This window comes from Drosophila albomicans, chromosome 2L (assembly GCF_009650485.2).
Source record: "Drosophila albomicans strain 15112-1751.03 chromosome 2L, ASM965048v2, whole genome shotgun sequence".
Lineage (NCBI taxonomy): Eukaryota > Metazoa > Arthropoda > Insecta > Diptera > Drosophilidae > Drosophila > Drosophila albomicans.
Genome location: NC_047628.2, coordinates 28,516,460 through 28,538,090, shown reverse-complemented (window position 1 = coordinate 28,538,090; position 21,631 = coordinate 28,516,460). Strand labels below are relative to the sequence as shown.

Below are 21,631 nucleotides of genomic sequence, written 5' to 3'. Positions count from 1 at the left end.
AAATATTTGCAGTTGAGCCCATTCGCTACGAACGCCCTCAGAATCCATGTCAACCATCACCATGTGGCCCTAATTCTGAGTGTCGCGTCTCAGGTGATTCTCCGTCCTGTTCCTGCTTGCCTGATTTCTTAGGTGCACCACCAAATTGTCGACCGGAATGCTTGTCCAGCTCAGAGTGTGCCACCAGTCAGGCCTGTGTCAATCAAAAATGTGTGGATCCATGTCCAGGACTCTGTGGGCTAAATGCTCATTGCCGTGTCTTCAGTCACACGCCAATGTGTCTCTGTGATAGCGGCTTCACGGGAGATCCTTTTGCCCAATGCAGTGTCATTCGAGATGAACCCATTGAGGTGTTGCAACCCTGTAATCCCAGCCCATGCGGTATCAATGCCAAATGTGAGGAACGTGGTGGAGCTGGGTCCTGTCAGTGCCTGCCCGAACACTTTGGCAATCCATACGAGGGCTGTCGACCTGAATGTGTCGTCAACTCAGATTGTCCATCGAATCGAGCATGTCAGCAGCAAAAGTGTCTTGATCCTTGTCCAGGCACATGTGGCCAGAACGCCGAGTGTCAAGTTATTAATCACTTGGCCACCTGCAACTGTTTCAATGGTTACTCTGGCGATCCCTATAGCTATTGTCGCATCATCGAAAATGCCCCACGTAAGCTTTAAACAATTCCATTTACATGACCCCGGACACCATCCTGACCATCATAATTTCTTCCCAGCGGAACCAGTCTACGTGAATCCATGTCAACCATCACCTTGTGGACCCAATTCGCGCTGTCGCGAAGTAAACGAACAAGCAGTTTGCACTTGCCTAGTCGAATTTATAGGTCAACCACCCGCTTGTCGACCCGAGTGCACCAGTAGCTCGGAATGTACCGCTGACAAAGCCTGCGTGAACCGCAAATGCGTCGATCCCTGTCCCAATGTCTGTGGTCAACATGCTGAATGCCGAGTGCGGAATCATAGTCCAATCTGTACTTGTTTGAGTGGATATACTGGCGATGCCTTCACTCGTTGTCATCGCATTCCTCGTAAGCAACTCACCAGTTTTTTATGGGCTGAACCTAAAATTTGTTGTATTTTAGCGCCACCTGTTGCTCCTATTGAACGCGAACCTCTTGATCCTTGTGTACCGTCACCGTGCGGCCCCAACTCACAATGTCGTGACATTCGCGGCACTCCTTCGTGCTCCTGTCTTCCCAACTATTTGGGCACTCCACCCGCCTGTCGTCCTGAATGCTCCATTAATGCCGAGTGTCCCACTCGTCATGCGTGCATTAATGAAAAGTGTCGCGATCCTTGCCCGGGCTCCTGCGGTCTCAATACGCAATGTAATGTGATTAATCACACACCCACATGCAGTTGCCTTGTGGGTTATATCGGGGATCCGTTTATTATCTGCAATCCTGAACCACCACAAAGAAGTAAGACCTTTCCTTGTGATTCATTGAGAATAGCTTCAAACTCATATTGCTCTATAGTTAAAGCATCACCTGAACCTCAGGATCCCTGCAATCCATCACCATGTGGTGCCAATGCTGTTTGTCGTGACGGTCAATGTTCCTGTATTCCTGACTACCAGGGTGATCCCTTCGTAAGCTGTAGACCAGAGTGTGTTCTACACACAGACTGTGCCCGCAACCGTGCGTGTGTGAGTCACAAATGCGTGGATCCTTGTCCCGGAACTTGTGCCTCCAATGCCATCTGTGAAGTATTTAACCACATACCTAATTGCCGTTGTCCCGAGGGCATGCAAGGCAACGCCTTTGTTCAGTGCAACCAAGTTCCAAGTAAGCCACCATCAATGAGTTTTCCATATTATCACCCCAACTCCCCTATTCACCGACCATTTGCAGAGCTCGACGTAATACAGAATCCCTGCCAGCCATCGCCATGTGGTCCCAATTCACAATGTCGCGTTGCCAATCAACAAGCTATTTGCTCCTGCATTACACCCTTTATTGGCAGTCCGCCCTTCTGCCGTCCAGAGTGCACATCTAACTCTGAGTGTCCCTTGAATCAGGCGTGCCTGAATCAAAAGTGTGGAGATCCTTGTCCTGGTGTTTGCGGCCGCAATGCCCAATGCCATGTGACAAATCACAGTCCATTCTGCCGCTGTCTGGATCGCCATACGGGCAACCCATTCATCAGCTGTCAGCCGATCATTGAACCACCAACGCCTCCACCACGTCAGGCCTGTCTACCATCGCCCTGTGGACCCTACGCCGAATGTCGTGAGATTAATGAAACACCTTCCTGCACCTGCTTACCGGACTATAGAGGCATTCCACCTAACTGCCGTCCAGAGTGTGTGACCAGCTCGGAATGCCCAACGCATCAAGCATGTATTCAACAAAAATGTCGAGATCCATGTCCTGGATTATGTGGTCAGTTAGCTGTGTGTCGTGTTCTGTCTCATACGCCGAGCTGCTACTGCCCCGAGGGCATGGAGGGTGATCCATTCCAACAGTGCGTGGAGAAACGCATCCAGCAATTGGATCAATTAGATCCCTGCAATCCCAGTCCTTGCGGCGCCAATGCTCGTTGTACGTCTCGCCAGGATGCAGGCTCGTGCCAATGTCTTGAAGGTTACTTTGGTAATCCATACGAAGGTTGTCGCCCGGAGTGCGTAATAGACTCTGACTGTCCCTCGAATCGTGCATGCCAGCAACAGAAATGTCAGGATCCTTGCCCAGGCACATGTGGTCTGAATGCCATCTGTAATGTCCTCAACCATGTTCCAAGCTGCAGCTGTCTAACAGGATACAGTGGCGATCCATACCGCTCGTGTCAAATTGAACGTGAACGTAAGGGATATAAATTTAATGGAAAAAAATAGTCTTCAATCTTTAATTTTTCCTTATAGCCATTAAAGAATATGTGAATCCTTGTCAACCTACGCCATGTGGACCCAACTCCCAATGCAAAGAAATCAACCAGCAGGCTGTCTGCTCTTGCTTGCCCGAATATATTGGTGCACCTCCAGCCTGTAGGCCGGAGTGCACAATTTCTTCGGAATGCTCAGCAGATAAGGCCTGTGTGGCCAAAAAGTGTATTGATCCTTGCCCAGGTACCTGTGGTGACCAGGCTTTGTGCCGAGTGGTCAATCACAGTCCCATTTGCTCGTGTCGGTCTGGTTTCACAGGCGATGTTTTATATCGCTGTTTGCCCATACCCCGTAAGTGATTATTTCTGATTTCTCAATGGGTTAAAATTTATATTTCCTAACTGTCAATAGCGGCGCCACCAGCAATTATTGTACAGAAACAACCAATAGATCCTTGTGTACCCTCACCATGCGGCTCATATGCCGAGTGTCGACCCCAGGGGGAAGCACCCTCGTGTTCATGCCTGGCCAATTATTTGGGAGTGCCACCTAACTGTCGTCCCGAATGTCGCATCAACTCGGATTGTCCCAGCAGTCAAGCATGCATCAATGAAAAGTGTCGCGATCCTTGTCCAGGTTCTTGCGGCTTTGGTGCTATTTGCAATGTCCTTAATCATACGCCCAGTTGTACATGTCCTGCCGGGTATACTGGCGATCCGTTTAGCCACTGTCAGCCTGAGCCACCACCGAAACGTAAGCAAATAGCACAACCCGGCACATCTTTACCCACTACTTTACACTTTACTCTTTAGCTGTGGAAGCTGACGACCCTTGCAATCCCTCGCCCTGTGGTTCAAATGCCGTATGCAATGCAGGAATCTGCAGCTGCCTGCCCGACTATCAAGGAGATCCTTACAGTGGCTGTCGCCCTGAATGTCTTAGCAGCTCAGATTGCCCAAGAGATCGCGCGTGTGCACAACATAGATGCTTCGATCCCTGCCCAGGCACATGTGCTCCTAATGCTTTATGCAATGTGATAAATCATGTGCCTATGTGCACATGTCCCGAAGGATTTGCCGGCAACGCTTTCTTACAGTGCCAACCTATACCACGTAAATATCAGTACTTATTAGGTCCACTTGCAACGAGATTACCAGCAAATTCCATTCAACTTGCAGCACCCGTTCTGATACAGCCCTGTCAGCCCTCGCCATGTGGACCAAACTCACAATGCCGCGTTGCCAACGAGCAGTCTGTGTGCTCCTGCGTGCCAGGTTACCTTGGCACTCCTCCACTTTGTCGTCCAGAGTGCACCAGTAACTCAGAATGCTCTTCGCAGCTAGCCTGTGTAAACCAAAAGTGCATTGATCCCTGTCCCGGCTCCTGCGGTCGCAGTGCCCAGTGCAGCGTAGTAAATCACAATCCCTTCTGCACGTGCCTTCCGCACTACACTGGAAATCCCTTCGTGGGCTGCCAGCAGATCATCGAGCCTCCTCAAAAGGATATTTTACCTCAGGATCCGTGCCACCCATCGCCATGTGGTGCCAATGCTGAATGCCGCTCCACCGGTGAAACCGCCTCTTGCTCGTGTCTGCCAGAATTTGTCGGCTCTCCGCCATACTGTAAACCAGAATGTGTTGCTAATTCGGAATGTCCCTCAAATCGTGCTTGCATCAATCAAAAGTGTGGCGATCCTTGTCCCGGTTTGTGTGGAGTCAATGCTATTTGTCGCGTTGTTTCCCACACAGCCTTGTGCGCTTGCGATCCGGGACTCACTGGTGATCCCTTCACCCAGTGCAAACCGGTTGAACAAGATGTTGAAATCATCAATCCTTGCCAGCCATCACCATGCGGAGCAAATGCAGAGTGCACACAACGCAACGGTGCTGGTGCTTGTCAATGCCTACCAGAATACTTTGGTAATCCCTACGAGGGTTGCCGACCGGAATGTATCTTAAACTCAGACTGCCCATCGAACCGTGCCTGCCAGCAGCAAAAGTGTCGCGATCCCTGCCCTGGCAGTTGTGGGCAAAATGCCGAATGTAATGTTGTCAACCATACACCAATGTGTTCTTGCTTCGCGGGATATGTCGGAGATCCATATAGATACTGTAACCAGCCCGCAGAACGTAAGCTAGTTTCAATTATCATTAGTAGAAATTGTCTAACCCAATATGTGTAGACTTGAAAGTAGTTACTAATTTGGAGTGTACTTTTATCTAATCCCTAACACTAGCAATTGTCTACGAATATGTAAATCCGTGCGCTCCCTCACCCTGTGGCTCGAATGCTCAGTGCAGGGAGGTGCAAGATCAAGGCGTTTGCTCTTGCCTGCCCGATTTTATGGGTGCCCCACCTAATTGTCGTCCCGAATGCACATCTAGTGCAGAATGTCCCACGACTAGGGCATGCATCAATCGAAAATGCATTGATCCTTGTCCCGGTGTCTGTGGTCAGGGTGCAAAATGTCAGGTGCGCAACCATAGTCCCATTTGCATGTGTCCCCTTAATTTCATCGGCGATCCCTTCGTGCGTTGTCTACCCCAACCAACACGTAAGCAAACATATCCAAGAGTTGTTCTAAGGAAAAGTGATGTTAATTTGTTTTTTTGGTGTTAGCGCAACCACCGCTTAGAGATGTGGAACCCTATCGAGATCCCTGCATACCTTCCCCCTGTGGTCTTTATGCCACATGTCACAATCAACAAAACCAGGCCATTTGCGCCTGTCAACTAAACTATTATGGTGCTCCACCTCACTGTAGACCCGAGTGCACTATAAACGCGGACTGTGCCACTCATTTGGCCTGTATCAATGAAAAGTGTCGCGATCCTTGCGCCGGCGCTTGTGGTCAACACACCGAATGCCGTGTTCTCAACCATACACCCAATTGCGTTTGCATACATGGTTTTGTGGGCAATGCTTTTGTAGCTTGCCAAGCAGCACCGCGTAAGAAAGAAAAAGTGAAAAGCCCTTTAACTTTAAGTAAATCAATAAACCCTTCTATTCGTATAGCCCCACCTGCGTATGAGGAACCCAGGGATCCCTGCAATCCCAATCCCTGTGGCAGCAATGCCATCTGTTCGGGTCAAGGGCAATGTACATGCATTTCTGATTATCAAGGTGATCCCTACGTCGCATGCCGTCCCGAGTGTGTAATAAGCGCAGAGTGTCCACGTAATCTAGCCTGCGCTCAGCAAAAGTGTGTGGATCCCTGCCCAGGCACATGTGGTACGAGCGCAATTTGCGAAGTGGTTAACCATATTGCGATGTGCCACTGTCCGGAAGGCATGACTGGCAACGCTTTTGTGTACTGCAGCCCTGTTCAAAGTAGGTTTCCCTACTACAGTTAAGCCCTTTTCCTGCACGAACAAAATTAATTGAGACCCAACTTTTCCCCTTTAGTTAAAATATATCAAAATCCTTGCCAGCCGTCACCATGTGGCGCCAATGCCGAGTGTCGCGAACGACAGGGTCAAGCAATTTGCAGCTGCTTGCCCAATTATTATGGTGTGCCACCTGCTTGTCGACCCGAGTGCACGACCAACTATGACTGTGACCCAAGTCGCGCTTGCCAAAACCAACGTTGTATCGATCCCTGTCCAGGTGCTTGTGGTGCCTATGCCGAGTGCCGAGCAGTCAGCCACAGTCCTTTCTGTAGCTGTCGCTCGGGCTATACCGGTAATCCTTTCATCCAGTGTCACGTTATTAGTAAGTTTGACGACAACCCTCCAATTTTAAATCATCAAACTGACTCCGTTGCTTAATCACAGTCGAACCCGTGCGAGATATTGTACCTCAAGATCCCTGCCTACCTTCGCCCTGCGGCCCGAATAGTGAATGCCGTCGCATTGGCGATACTCCATCCTGTTCTTGTCTTCAGAATTTCTTTGGATCACCACCTAACTGCCGACCAGAGTGCTTGACCAATTCGGATTGTGTCTCATCGCGAACATGCGTCAACAACCGTTGCCAGGATCCCTGTCCAGGTCTCTGTGGCAGCGGCGCCGAGTGTCGTGTGCTTAGTCACAGTGCCATGTGCTTCTGCCAACCTGGCTATAGCGGAGACCCCTTTGTACTCTGTTCACCCATTCAACGTGATCCTCCGGAGGTAATCCAGCCTTGTAATCCTAATCCTTGTGGTTCGTTTGCCGAGTGTCGTGAGCGTAACGGCGTTGGATCCTGCCAATGTCTGCCCGAATACTTTGGCAATCCCTACGATGCCTGTCGTCCCGAATGTGTGCTCGACTCGGACTGCCCATCAAATCGAGCGTGTATGAATCAAAAATGCCACGATCCATGCCCTGGAAGTTGCGGTCACAACGCCGAATGCTATGTCCGCAACCATTTACCCACATGCAACTGTCTGATCAATTACGTAGGAGATCCTTACGTTGCCTGCAAGCGTGAGGAGAAACGTAAGCACAGCGTTCTCCAAAGTCTCTTAGAACAGTACCTAAACCCTTTCCGTGCCTTCTACTTTACAGCCATTCGTGTGTATGTTAATCCTTGCCAACCCTCACCATGTGGGCCCAATTCACAGTGCAAGGAACTCAATGAACAGGCCGTCTGCTCTTGTTTGCCCGAATATATAGGCCAGCCTCCGGGCTGTCGACCTGAATGTATTATCTCTTCGGAGTGTAGCTTTAATAAGGCCTGTGTACAACACAAGTGCATCGATCCCTGCCCTGGCGCTTGTGGTAGCAACGCCCTCTGTCATGTTGGCAATCATGTACCTTTGTGCGCCTGCCAATTGGGCTATACAGGAGACCCATTCACCCGTTGTTATCCGATACCTCCCCCGCCAGTACCGCTGCTTGAGGAACCTGTGCGCGATCCTTGTCGTCCCTCGCCGTGTGGTGCCAATGCCCAGTGTGAGCAGTCTCATGGTCAGGCCGTATGCACCTGCCTAAAGGGGTACTTCGGTGCCCCACCGAGCTGCCGACCCGAATGCACAACTAGTGCCGAGTGTCTGCCCAGTCTAGCGTGTATTAATCAGCGCTGCGTGGACCCCTGTCCCGGTTCCTGTGCCTACAATGCGCTATGTACTGTGAGGAATCACGTCCCCAGCTGCCAGTGTCCTGTTGGGTACGTGGGTGATCCGTTCACTTACTGTCAGCCCGCACCACGTAAGCCTTTAACCACACAACTGGATTTAGCGAATTTTTCAATTGATTTGACATATTTGCCCTTAGCCCAACCCGTACCCATCGTAAACGATGATCCTTGCAATCCCTCCCCCTGTGGACCTAATGCACAGTGCCACAAGGGTCAGTGCAGCTGCCTGCCCGAGTATCAAGGTGATCCCTATGTGAATTGCCGTCCAGAGTGTGTTCTCAACGCAGACTGTCCCAGGAATCGTGCATGTGTGCGACACAAGTGCGTGGATCCATGTTCGGGCACCTGTGCCCCCAATGCCATATGTGATGTCCTCAATCACATTGCCATGTGTCGTTGTCCCACCGGAATGACAGGCAATGCTTTTATTCAATGCGAAACTCCATTGGTACAATATTCACCTCCAGTCAACCCTTGTGCACCGTCGCCTTGCGGCCCGAACAGTAGATGTCGTGTGCTCAATGATAACGCCGTTTGCTCATGTCTGGAGAATTATATAGGAACTCCGCCAAGCTGTCGTCCAGAATGCACACGCAACTCGGATTGTCTGCCAAGTCTGGCATGCCAAGCGCAGCACTGCATTGATCCCTGTCCAGGAACTTGCGGCTTTAATGCCCAGTGTCATGTCGTCAATCATGCGCCCATTTGCAGCTGCCCACCACGACACATTGGTAATCCGTTTTTGGGATGCCAGCCTGAGCCACCGCAACGAGATATCATCGTGAAGAAGCAGCCCTGCCAACCATCACCATGTGGACCGTATGCCAATTGCCATGCTGTAGGACAACAAGCTCAATGCAACTGCTTCGCTAATTATATTGGAACACCACCAAACTGCCGACCAGAATGTGTCACAAATTCGGAGTGTAGTTTTGACAAGGCATGCGTTAGGCAAAAGTGTGTGGATCCGTGTCCAGGTTCTTGTGGCGCCAATGCCATCTGTCATGTGCTCAGCCACGTCGCCATGTGCTATTGTACAACTGGCTATACTGGAGATCCATTTAGTAACTGCTACCAAACACCCATTGTACAACAAGAAGAGCCCACTCAACCATGTCACCCGAATCCCTGTGGCGCCAATGCAGAGTGCAGACAAGAGGGCAATGCCGGCTCTTGTCAGTGTCTGCCTGAATATTACGGAAATCCATACGAAGCTTGCCGTCCTGAATGTGTGTCAGATAGTGACTGCCCCGCAGACAAATCGTGCCATCAGCTTAAGTGCCGCGATCCCTGCCCTGGCGTATGTGGGCTTAATGCAGCTTGTAGAGTTTTTAACCATCTACCGACTTGCCATTGTTTGAATGGCTTTTCAGGAGATCCCTATCGTTATTGTCAACTCCCCGAGAAACGTGAGTCTATTATCTGCAGCTATTCACATCCCAATCAATCCATAACGTCTTCGTCTTGTGCTTTAGCTATTCTCAAGGAGTATGTAAATTCGTGTCAACCTTCACCCTGTGGCCCTAACTCTCAATGCAAACAGCGCAATGAACAGGCCATTTGCTCATGCTTGCCCGATTATTTTGGTTCCCCGCCCAATTGTCGACCGGAATGTGTCACGAGCGCTGAGTGCGCCCATGACAAGGCCTGCATTAATCAAAAATGTAGCGATCCTTGCCCTGGTGTCTGTGGCTCCAATGCCGAATGCCGGGTCTACCATCATGCTCCCATTTGCAGTTGTTTGAGGGGATATCAAGGCGATGCATTCAGCCGCTGTTATCCTGTACCACGTAAGATAATATTGTGGCATCATCTGAGTTGACCATTCAACTTTATCCTATCCATGTTTACGTTTACAGCCCCTCCACCTGTCCAGGACGTGTATCAAAATCCGTGCATTCCGTCACCTTGCGGTCAAAATGCCGAGTGCCGCGATAATCAAGGCACAGCTGTATGCACGTGTCAACCCAACTACTTTGGTAGTCCACCAAATTGTCGTCCCGAGTGTACAATCAATTCAGATTGTTCGAGCCATTTGGCGTGCCAACAACAACGTTGCCGCGATCCTTGTCCAGGTGCTTGTGGCTTCAATGCCCAATGCCAGGTCATCAATCATACGCCAACGTGTCTGTGCGCACCTGGTTTAACAGGCAATCCATTTGCCTCCTGCCAAGCCCCACCACCAACGCCTGTCCCTATCCATGATGAAGATCCTTGCCAACGGGTGCCTTGTGGGCCGAATGCTATCTGTCGAAATGGTCAGTGCAATTGTCTGCCTGATTACCATGGTAATCCATCAATAGGCTGTCGACCCGAATGCGTATTGAGCACCGAATGCGCCTACAGCCTGGCCTGCGTGCGTCAAAAGTGTACTGATCCATGTTCGGGTACATGCGGCACCAATGCCATCTGTGAGGTGCACAACCACGTAGCCATGTGTCATTGCCCCGATGGCATGACAGGCAATGCCTTTGCCCTGTGTGTGCCATTGCCACCACCTCCACCGCGTGTTGTCGTCGATCCTTGCCAGCCCTCGCCTTGTGGGGCCAATGCCCATTGCCGCCCAGTAAACGGACAAGCCGTCTGCTCATGTTTACCCCAATTTATTGGTGTGCCGCCTTCATGTCGATTCGAATGCAATAGCAATGTGGAATGTCCATTGCATCTGGCATGTCTACAGCATCGTTGTCAGGATCCATGTCCTGGAGCATGTGGCTTGAACGCCGAGTGCCAAGTTGTGAATCACAGTCCCAACTGTCGCTGCATTACACACTACACTGGAAATCCCTTCATTGCCTGCCATCCACAACCACCACCACCACCTTTGGAATTAGATGTCATAGATCCATGCCAGCCTTCTCCATGTGGCGCCAATGCCGAGTGCCGCAACATTGGCAACAATGCACAATGCAGTTGCCTTCCAGATTTTATCGGAACTCCGCCACATTGTCGACCAGAATGTGTGAGCAACGGCGATTGTCCTACGAATCTGGCGTGCTTAAATCAAAAGTGCCGCAATCCATGTCCAGGAGTCTGTGGCACTAATGCCGAGTGCTATGTTATTAACCACACTCCCATGTGCGTCTGTGCCAACGGTCATGGTGGTAATCCCTTCGTTAGCTGTCAAGTGATTCAAGATGTACAAGAGCCAGTGTCACCATGTGTACCCAGTCCTTGCGGCGCAAATGCCATTTGCAATGAACAAAATGGAGCTGGCGCCTGTCAATGTCTAACCGACTTCTATGGCAATCCCTACGAGGGCTGTAGGCCCGAATGTGTCCTCAACTCTGACTGTCCTAGCCATTTGGCGTGCTTCAATCAACACTGTCGCGATCCCTGTCCAAGTGCATGTGGCACCAATGCCATTTGCCACGTTCGCGATCATTTGCCTCAATGTAATTGCATCAATGGCTACGAGGGTAATCCCTATAGTTATTGCACAGTACAAAGAGAACGTAAGTTCATTAAAGCTTATGTAACTACAAGTTTAGAGGCTCATACAACATTTGTATCATCAATAGCTCTGCGTGATCCCACTCCTCTACATCCCTGCCAGCCATCACCTTGTGGTCCCAACTCCCAGTGTCGTGAGACTAATCAACAAGCAATCTGCAGCTGCCTGCCCGATTTTATTGGTGCTCCACCAGCGTGTCGTCCCGAATGCACCATCTCCAGCGAGTGTGCCTTAGATAAGGCATGCAACAACCATCACTGCATTGATCCCTGTCCCGGCGTCTGCGGTCAAAATGCCGCATGCCGCACCATTAATCATAGTCCCCACTGCAGTTGCCTACCCGGTTTCACGGGCGACGCTTTCAGCGGTTGTCGTACCATCCGTAAGATTCTTTGTGATCTCCAATTCCAAAATGAAAGTGGTCCTTACGTTATAATCCCATTTTCAGCGCCCGCCATCAACTATGATTATCCCAAAGACATATATCGCGATCCTTGTGTGCCTTCACCATGCGGTGCCTATGGCCAGTGCCATGCCCAGAACGGCCAAGCTGTTTGCACATGCCAGCCGGGCTACTATGGAGCTCCACCTAACTGTCAGCCAGAGTGCGTAATCAACTCTGATTGCGCTTCTCATTTGGCCTGCTTCAACGAAAAATGTCGCGATCCTTGTCCCGGTTCTTGCGGACTCTCGGCTCAGTGCAGCGTCATCAATCATACACCAATTTGCAGCTGTTCCGTTGGCTATCAAGGCAATCCTTTCGTTAGCTGTACACTGATACCACCCACTCGTGACCCACCAGCTCCACACGACGCCTGCAATCCATCACCTTGCGGCTCGAATTCCATTTGCAAAAATGGACAATGCACTTGCCTACCCGAATTCCACGGCAATCCCTATGTGGGCTGCCGTCCTGAATGTGTCCTAAATTCTGATTGTGCCCGCGACCGTGCTTGCCAGCGTAGCAAGTGCGTTGATCCTTGCCCCGGTGCCTGTGGTGTTGGTGCTATCTGTACAGTGCGCCAGCATGTACCTATGTGTCATTGCCCCGCCGGTACATCTGGCAGCGCTTTCGTCCAGTGCGCCCTCATACAAAGTATGTTTTTAAAACGAATTAGTTTCGCTGTTAACTTAACACACTTCATTTTTTATAATTTAGCTGACCCTATCGTGCCTATCAATCCCTGTGTTCCTTCACCTTGTGGCAATAATGCGCAGTGTCGAATGGCTAATGAGCAGGCTGTCTGCTCATGTCTACCCGGTTATTACGGCACGCCACCCCAATGCAGACCCGAGTGCACCATTAACTCGGATTGTGCTCCACACTTGGCTTGTCTGAATCAACTCTGTAGGGATCCTTGCCCAGGTGCCTGCGGTCAGCACGCACTTTGTCAGGTTATCCGACACACTCCACATTGTAGCTGCCCCACTGGATACACGGGCAACGCGTTTGCCCTTTGCCAACATCTACCACCACCACCTCTCAAACGACAGGACCCTGTGAATCCCTGTTATCCATCACCCTGCGGTCCGAGTGCCCAGTGCACGCCTTCACCGGATGGAAGCCAAGCGCAATGCAAATGCTTTGAGGATTACATCGGAACTCCGCCCAACTGTCGTCCCGAGTGTGTGACCTCAGCAGAATGTCCAAATCAGTTGGCCTGCTTGCAGCAAAAGTGTCGTGATCCTTGTCCTGGAATATGCGGAGAGGCAGCCACTTGTCAGGTGATCAGCCATGTGCCATCGTGTGTCTGCATTGCAGATTACATTGGAGATCCCTTCACACGTTGCTATCCTCGTCCTGCATTAGAACGAGACCAGCTGAATCCATGTGTGCCGAGTCCTTGTGGAAGCAATGCCGTCTGCCGGCAACAAGGAAACGTTGGCTCCTGCCAATGTCTGCCCGATTACTACGGCAATCCCTACGAGGGATGTCGTCCCGAGTGTGTTCTCAATTCTGACTGTTCCAGCCACTTGGCGTGCCTCAATCAGCACTGTCGCGATCCCTGTCCTGGTAGTTGTGCCTCCAACGCACAATGTCAAGTAGTTAACCATGTACCCATCTGCAGTTGTTATTCGGGCTACAATGGTGATCCATATCGCCACTGTTTCCTGCGCCAAGCAGAACGTAAGCATTCCTCACTACACAAGTTATTTGAAACTTGCACTAACCCACCAAATTATAATGTATTGTTTGCACCACTCTCTTGCACCCACCATTCCACAGCGCTCCCAGCAATCTATGTGAACCCTTGTGTGCCCTCGCCTTGCGGTCCTAATGCCCTGTGCAAGGACTTGCAGGGTCAACCCATTTGCAGCTGTCTACCCGATTACTTTGGCACTCCACCCGCTTGTCGACCAGAATGCACCAGTAATCCCGAGTGTCCCCATGACAAAGCCTGCATTCAACTCAAGTGTCGCGATCCCTGTCCTGGCGCATGTGGCTACAATGCCATCTGTCAGCCCCTACATCATCGCGCCCATTGTTCATGCCAAACCGGTTTTACGGGCAACGCATTGGTGCGTTGCCTACCAGTACCAACGCCAATACCTCAGCGTGAACCCTATCGCAATCCTTGCGTGCCATCTCCCTGCGGATCTTATGCTCAATGTCGAGTGACAAATAATCAGGCAATCTGTAGTTGTCTGTCTGAGTACTATGGCACACCCCCACATTGCCAACCCGAGTGTACTCTAAATTCTGATTGTCCATCACATCGTGCCTGCATCAATGAGAAGTGTATTGACCCATGCCCAGGTGCTTGTGGTCTGAATGCGCAGTGTCATGTGCTCAACCATGTGCCCAGTTGTTCGTGTCCCAACGGCTATCAGGGTGATCCATTCCATCGCTGTTACCCTACACCGATTGCTCAAAGTCCACCAGCAACTCCAATTGCTGATGATGCTTGTCAGCCTTCTCCCTGTGGTGTCAATGCCCAGTGTGCTGTTGGTGGCATCTGCAGTTGCTTGCCACTATATCAGGGCGACCCCTATGTGGGTTGTCGTCCCGAATGCGTATTGAGCACAGAGTGTACACGCGATCGATCCTGTGTACAGAATCGTTGCATAGATCCTTGTCCAGGCACCTGCGGCTTCTCCGCCATATGTGAGGTACACAATCATGTGGCGATGTGCCATTGTCCCGCTGGCATGCAGGGCAATCCATTTGTGCTCTGTCAGCCAGTGCCACATGCAATTACCGACCCAGTAAGAACGCCACCTCTGCCTTGTCAGCCTTCCCCGTGTGGAAGCAATGCGCACTGCCGGGCTGCAGGAAATCAAGCAATCTGTAGCTGCTTGCCAGGTTACTACGGCAGTCCTCCTGCGTGTCGACCAGAGTGTACCACCGACTTCGAGTGCTCTCTTAGTCTGGCTTGCGTCAATCAACGCTGTGCAGATCCTTGTCCTGGTGTCTGCGGCCATCAGGCCGTGTGTAATGTAGTCAATCATAGGCCGCAATGTGTTTGCCCTAACGGCTACACAGGCAGCCCCTATACCCAGTGTCAACCTATTAGACCTACACCAATTCCAGCGCCGATTTCAGTTCCAACTCCTAATGTGGTTCCTATTCAACGCGAACCTCTCGATCCGTGCTTGCCCACACCTTGTGGACCGCACTCTCAGTGCAGCAATCAACAAGGCGTCGCCATTTGTCGCTGTGAGATAGAGCATGTGGGAGTGCCACCTTACTGCCGCCCAGAGTGCATATCCAACAGCGACTGTCCCAGTGATCGTGCTTGCATTAATCGCAAGTGCCGTGATCCGTGCCCTGGTCTTTGCGGTTTCAATGCCATCTGCCGGACCAGCAACCATCAGCCAAACTGTGTGTGCGCATCAGGTCTGATTGGTAATCCATTCACCTCGTGCCAAATACCTCCACCATCTGCTCCGTCTCCCAAACCCGCACCAGCTATAATTGCTATACAGAGACCGCAATTTGAGGAGCCACCAATAAACCCATGCGAGCCAAATCCTTGTGGTGCCAATGCACTATGTACTCAACACGGCACCGTAGGCTCCTGCATTTGTTTGCCCGATTATTATGGAAATCCCTATGAAGCCTGTCGACCTGAATGCATTCTTAATAGCGATTGTCCCTCACACAGAGCATGTGTGCAGCTAAAATGTCGCGACCCTTGTCCCGGTTCTTGTGGGCTCAATGCAGAGTGTCGTGTAGTAGATCATCTACCACATTGCAACTGCTACAATGGGTACACGGGAAATCCCCTCAACCATTGCGTGCCCACTCCTCAACCTGCGCAACAATGTAAGCAATCACTAATAAGTGACTTATCATTCAATTGTAATCATCTCCTAATTTTCTTTGACTCAGCACCCATAGTACACCCACATCCTTGCAACCCCTCTCCTTGTGGTGAAAATGCACACTGTCGCGAAAACAATGAGCAAGCCATTTGCTCTTGCCTTCCTGATTTCTATGGTAGCCCGCCATTCTGTCGACCAGAGTGCACAATGAACTCAGAGTGTCCCTTAGATAAGGCCTGTGTACAGCACAGATGCATCGATCCTTGCCCAGGAGTATGTGGCATTAATGCTGAGTGTCGTGTCCATTACCATAATCCTATTTGCTACTGCGGACATACGCAGACTGGCAATCCCTTCACCAGATGCTACGAGAATCCACGTAAGATTTCATGTGATACCAAAATTAAAAGTGAGATATTATCTAATAATCTCTCTTCGCCATACGTAGAACCCATACATGTTCGGCCTCCAATATATGATACTCCAGCACCACCCTACCCGATTGCCATACCAGGCGTTGTTTACATTCCTTCAGAGCCACAACCGGCGCCTCCAACCTATCAACCTACATTGTACACAACCTATCCTACTCCAGCCACATCCCAACCAAAACCAGGAGTAATAAATATTCCGTCGATACCGGAACCCTCTCTACCATCACCGAACTATGATGATCACTACCCTATACAGCGTCCACAACCAATTCCGGGAGTGATTAATGTTCCTTCGGTGTTGCCGCCTGATCGTCCGACAGCACCTCCTACTTATATCCCATCGCCAAATCAAGCTACACCAGAACCACAACCAGGAGTTATCAATATTCCATCAGCACCACAGCCAACATATTCATCACCCCAGCCTGGAGTTCTAAACATTCCATCAGTGCTACAATCACAGCCGACCGTACCACAGCCTCCGCAAAATATTCCAAGCTATCCTACAACTTCAACTCCAGTAACACAGCCTGGTGTAATCAATATACCATCGGCACCTCAGCCATCGTATCCTCCACCTCAACCTGGAGTTATAAACATCCCGTCCGTTTCACAACCACAGCCTCCAGCACCTCAACCTCCCATATTTGTGCCATCTCCAGAGACCACGACGACTCATCCTCAGCCTGATGTAATCAATATTCCATCAATACCTCAACCGACATATCCTCCAACAACTCCGCCACCGCGGCCTGCTATATATGATGTATATTACCCGCCACCACCACAAATACCCGGAGTCATAAATATTCCATCTCTGCCACGACCAACTTATCCAACACCTCAAGCTCCGGTGTATATTCCGACCCCACCACAGCCAACACCTGCTCCACTGCCAGGTGTAATAAATATACCATCAGCATCACAACCTCAACCACCAGCACCACAACCTCCAATATATATTCCAGCCTACCTGTCGACTTCAACTCCAGCACCCCAACCAGGCGTTATCAACATCCCATCTCACCCACAACATGTGTCTCCTGCACCACAACCTCCGATTTACATCCCCTCTCAGCAATCAACAACTATTCCGTTGCCTGGTGTTATAAATATACCATCTCTACCGCAACCATCTTATCCAACACAACAACCACCAGTGCTTAATGTGAATTATCCAACCACATCACAGCCACCTAGGCAACCAGGCGTAATCAACATTCCTTCAGTGCCAGCACCACAACCTCCTGCACCACAACCTCCGCTATATATTCCATCTCCTCCAGCAACATATACACCAACCGTACAACCTGGTGTTGTCAATATCCCATCTGTACCACAACCAACTTATCCAACACCACAACCTCCAGAGTATGATGTGAACTACCCAACGCCACAACCGCAACCAACTTATAAGCCAAGCGTTGTTAATATTCCTTCGTATCCAGTGGTAGTGGTGTCGCCTGCAACGCAGCCACCAATAACCTATCCAACATATTCCACAACACCTCCACCAAGGCCGGGAGTAATTAATATACCTTCCCCACCACAACCTCAGCCACAGCCATCGTATCCAACTTATCAACCGTCGGTTCCAAAACCACAACCTATTCCTGGCATCAACATTCCATCGACAGAAGAGACAACAACAACACCAAAACCTATTCATCCCATTTATAATGTGGCTACTCAAAATCCAGAGATTAATCCCTGCTATCCTTCCCCCTGTGGTCCTTACTCGCAATGTCACAATCGCTTTGGAATCGCCGCTTGTGTTTGCCTGCCCACTTACAGTGGCACTCCACCCAATTGTCGTCCTGAATGCATTGTCAACTCCGATTGTCCAGCACACTTGGCGTGCGTGAATGAAAAGTGTCGCGATCTATGCCCTGGTTCATGTGCATACAATGCCATTTGCCGAGTATACAATCACGTTCCGAATTGCTTCTGTTCCCCTGGAGAAACCGGTGATCCATTCGTGTCGTGTCGCAGGATTCCTCCAGTTATTAAGGAAAATGACAAGCCCATAGCAAAGGATCCATGTTATCCATCACCTTGTGGAGCCAACGCTATTTGCAAAAATGGAATTTGCAGTTGTCTCGCTGAATACCATGGCAATCCCTATATTGGCTGCCGCCCTGAATGCGTCCTCAATACAGATTGTGCGAAAGATAAGGCTTGCAGAAGGCAAAAATGTGAAGATCCCTGTCCAGGCACATGTGGACTCAACGCTCTCTGCAATGTTTACAATCATATACCGAGCTGCTCGTGCCCGACACATATGCAAGGAAATGCGTTCATCCGCTGTGATCCTATCCCAACTCCTTTACCCACACAACAGCCACCACTTAGAGTGACAACATATCCAACCGCTGTACCCACAACACCGACCAATCTACCGGCTGTGGTGCCACCACAAAAGCCCATTAATCCTTGCCAGCCCTCACCATGCGGACCCAATGCTCAATGCCGTCCGCATCAAGAGCAGGCCATATGCTACTGTTTGCCAGGCTACTTGGGTATACCGCCTTCCTGCCATCCAGAGTGCAGCAGTAACTCAGATTGTCCTCTGGACAAATACTGCTTGAATCTGAGATGTAGTGATCCATGTCCAGGTGCCTGTGGCTTCCGTGCCATTTGTCATGTTCAAAATCACAGTCCCATCTGCCTGTGCCCGCCTTCGTTGACGGGTAATCCTCTATCGGCTTGTCAAGTTATAGGTAATCATCATAGCTGAAACCTACTGAAATCCTCTTTTAAACAAAGACTAATTTAAATTCTCTCCAGTTGTAGCACCGCCAGTCAGATATCCCATTGCAGTGAATCCCTGTCAGCCCTCACCCTGCGGTCCCTACTCAGAGTGTGAGGCCACTGCACAGGGCGCTCGTTGCTCATGTCTCCGAGACTTCATTGGTACTCCACCGCACTGCCAACCCGAATGCATAGGCAGCGCCGACTGTCCCAGCGACAAGGCCTGTGTGAACCGCAAGTGCATTGACCCTTGTCCGGGCAGTTGTGGTCAACATGCCTTATGTCGTGTTGTGGCCCACAGTCCACTCTGCTATTGCCCTGTGGGTTTGGTAGGCGATGGACAAAACGCTTGTGTCGCCATGAAAGCACCACCAGTGGTGCCCTGTCAACCCAATCCGTGTGGTATCAATGCCATTTGCCAGCCGCAACGCGACTTGAGCATTTGCCAATGCCTGCCGGATTACTTTGGCAATCCCTACGAGATATGTCGACCCGAATGTACTCATAACTCGGATTGCAGTAGCGATCGTGCCTGCGTGCGAGAAAAGTGTCAAGATCCCTGCCCTGGTGTGTGTGGCATCAATGCCCATTGCCAGACAATTAATCACAATCCTATGTGTGAATGCCTACCACAACATGTGGGCAATCCATATCACAGTTGCCGTTTTGTGCAGCAAGAACGTAAGAGCACAATGCCCAAATTCCTCAGCAAACCTAAAATCAATTTTCAGTGCGCCACTAAAATATTGCCCGTATTTTTAATGCTCTACTCTCGTTTTTCGCTCGAATCGATAACAATGCAGTACTCAATTCTACGTTTGGTCCCTGTCTATAGCTGTATCTCTCTATTTCTCTTTCGTTTAACCATCGCACCGCCAAATCATCAAAGAAAAAGCTACAATACATTCATATTCAAATGTTTTCCTTTTACGACAATTGCTAGACATAACGTACTTACAATGCAAAAACTCTCGCTTACGCTTTTAATATGAAAATGCTTTGCTTTTTGCCGATAAATTGATTAAATGGTAAAGCTAATATGAAACATATTCTACCATCTCAAACTTTAGCAACGCCCCCTGTTTATGTGAATCCCTGTGAGCCGTCACCTTGTGGCGCAAACTCCCAGTGCCGCGAGTCTCAGGGTCAAGCCATTTGCAGCTGTCTGCCCGAATTTATCGGCACACCTCCAGCCTGTCGTCCCGAATGCGTTATCAGTGCCGAGTGTCCTTCGGATAAGGCGTGCATCAAACAGAAGTGCATCGATCCCTGCCCTGGCGTCTGTGGACTGAATGCCGAATGCCATGTGCGCAATCATAGTCCATTGTGCTCTTGCAGACCTGACTACACTGGAAATGCCTTTATTCGTTGCCAGCCACTGCCACCGCCACCACCACCCGAGAAACTCCCAACGCGCAACATGCCATGTGTGCCTTCGCCCTGCGGACCCAACTCCCAATGTCGCGAGGTCAACGGTGGTGCTAGCTGCAGCTGTCTGCCCAACTACATTGGTGCTGCACCCAATTGTCGACCAGAATGCTCCATTAATGCCGAGTGTGCCAGTAACTTGGCGTGCATTAATGAGAAGTGTCGCGATCCTTGTCCCGGATCTTGTGGATTTGCAGCCCAATGCAAGGTGGTCAACCATATACCCAGTTGCTCATGCCCCGCCGATCACACGGGTGATCCCTTCAACAGCTGCCGTCGCTTGCCGCCTACTCCACCGCCAGCACCCAGTATGCATCTCCATATTTACTTTCTCTCTCTCGCGTTGACTGTCCGTCCTAACCAGACCTTTGCATATGTTTTCTTCCAGCACCAACAGATCTTTGCAACCCTTCGCCCTGCGGCTCCAATACCCAGTGCCGAGAAGGTGTTTGCTCTTGCCTGCCCGAATATCAAGGTGATCCATACATCGGTTGTCGCCCCGAGTGTGTCTTGAACTCGGAATGTCCTCGAGATCGTGCCTGCGTGCGAAATAAGTGTGTGGATCCCTGTCCAGGCACCTGTGCTCAGAATGCTCTATGCGATGCCATCAATCATATTGCCATGTGCCGTTGTCCTGAGCGCATGACCGGCAACGCCTTCGTTTCCTGCACTCCAATCCGTGATGAGTTGCCCGTCAATCCCTGCCAGCCATCACCATGTGGCGCCAACGCCCAGTGTATTGAACGTGGAGGAGCTGCCATATGCTCATGCATCATCGGTTACTTTGGACAGCCGCCCAACTGCCGCCTGGAGTGCTATAGCAGCTCTGACTGCTCTCAACAGCATGCGTGCATTAACAACAAATGTGTTGATCCTTGCCCAGGACAATGTGGACTGAATGCTGTCTGCCAAGTAGTCCAGCATCGTGCCCACTGCGAGTGTATAGCCGGTTTTACGGGCAATGCCTACCAACAGTGCCGACTGCCTGAGATAAAACAGAAGAAGGATGATCCTTGCAATCCATCGCCATGTGGTCCTAACTCACTATGCACCAATGTGCAGAATCAAGCCCGTTGTACGTGCTTGGATGAGTTCCAGGGTACTCCTCCCAATTGCCGACCCGAGTGTTCCAACAACGATGAGTGCGCCTATAATTTGGCCTGCATGAATCAGAAATGTCGCGATCCCTGTCCTGGCAGCTGTGGCCATAATGCCCAGTGCCTGGTGACCCTGCACACACCCAACTGTCATTGTCCGTCAGGCATGACAGGTGATCCATTCCGTCTCTGTTCACCTATTCCCCCAAGTAAGCATTCGCGTTATTCTATAGGCCATCAAAAAGTTTGCATATTGTATAGAGGCAGGGAAATATCTTCTATTTCATACTCTAATTACTGAAAAT

At 50.4% G+C, this 21,631-nt stretch overlaps 1 protein-coding gene across 18 annotated transcripts in view; it reads left to right on the top strand.

Moving 5' to 3' along the window:
* LOC117565809 (uncharacterized) overlaps positions 1-21,631 on the top strand; it is a 113,079-nt gene that overhangs the window by 81,720 nt on the left and 9,728 nt on the right. For 16 of the 18 annotated variants that reach the window (XM_034245098.2, XM_052002662.1, XM_052002660.1 and 13 more), the window contains 27 exons: positions 13-663; positions 731-1,042; positions 1,097-1,435; positions 1,493-1,801; positions 1,868-2,818; positions 2,878-3,189; positions 3,250-3,591; positions 3,651-3,950; positions 4,017-4,967; positions 5,075-5,392; positions 5,458-5,787; positions 5,854-6,168; positions 6,244-6,549; positions 6,612-7,256; positions 7,326-7,967; positions 8,034-9,305; positions 9,372-9,686; positions 9,756-11,351; positions 11,418-11,732; positions 11,799-12,446; positions 12,510-13,478; positions 13,578-15,617; positions 15,684-15,995; positions 16,065-18,770; positions 18,838-19,482; positions 19,872-20,537; positions 20,618-21,535. In XM_034245098.2, coding sequence (XP_034100989.2) covers positions 13-663; positions 731-1,042; positions 1,097-1,435; positions 1,493-1,801; positions 1,868-2,818; positions 2,878-3,189; positions 3,250-3,591; positions 3,651-3,950; positions 4,017-4,967; positions 5,075-5,392; positions 5,458-5,787; positions 5,854-6,168; positions 6,244-6,549; positions 6,612-7,256; positions 7,326-7,967; positions 8,034-9,305; positions 9,372-9,686; positions 9,756-11,351; positions 11,418-11,732; positions 11,799-12,446; positions 12,510-13,478; positions 13,578-15,617; positions 15,684-15,995; positions 16,065-18,770; positions 18,838-19,482; positions 19,872-20,537; positions 20,618-21,535 — 19,425 coding nt within the window. The remainder of the gene's footprint in view (positions 1-12; positions 664-730; positions 1,043-1,096; positions 1,436-1,492; positions 1,802-1,867; positions 2,819-2,877; positions 3,190-3,249; positions 3,592-3,650; positions 3,951-4,016; positions 4,968-5,074; positions 5,393-5,457; positions 5,788-5,853; positions 6,169-6,243; positions 6,550-6,611; positions 7,257-7,325; positions 7,968-8,033; positions 9,306-9,371; positions 9,687-9,755; positions 11,352-11,417; positions 11,733-11,798; positions 12,447-12,509; positions 13,479-13,577; positions 15,618-15,683; positions 15,996-16,064; positions 18,771-18,837; positions 19,483-19,871; positions 20,538-20,617; positions 21,536-21,631) is intronic. The other 2 variants (XM_052002667.1, XM_052002668.1) reach the window with 2 other exon arrangements.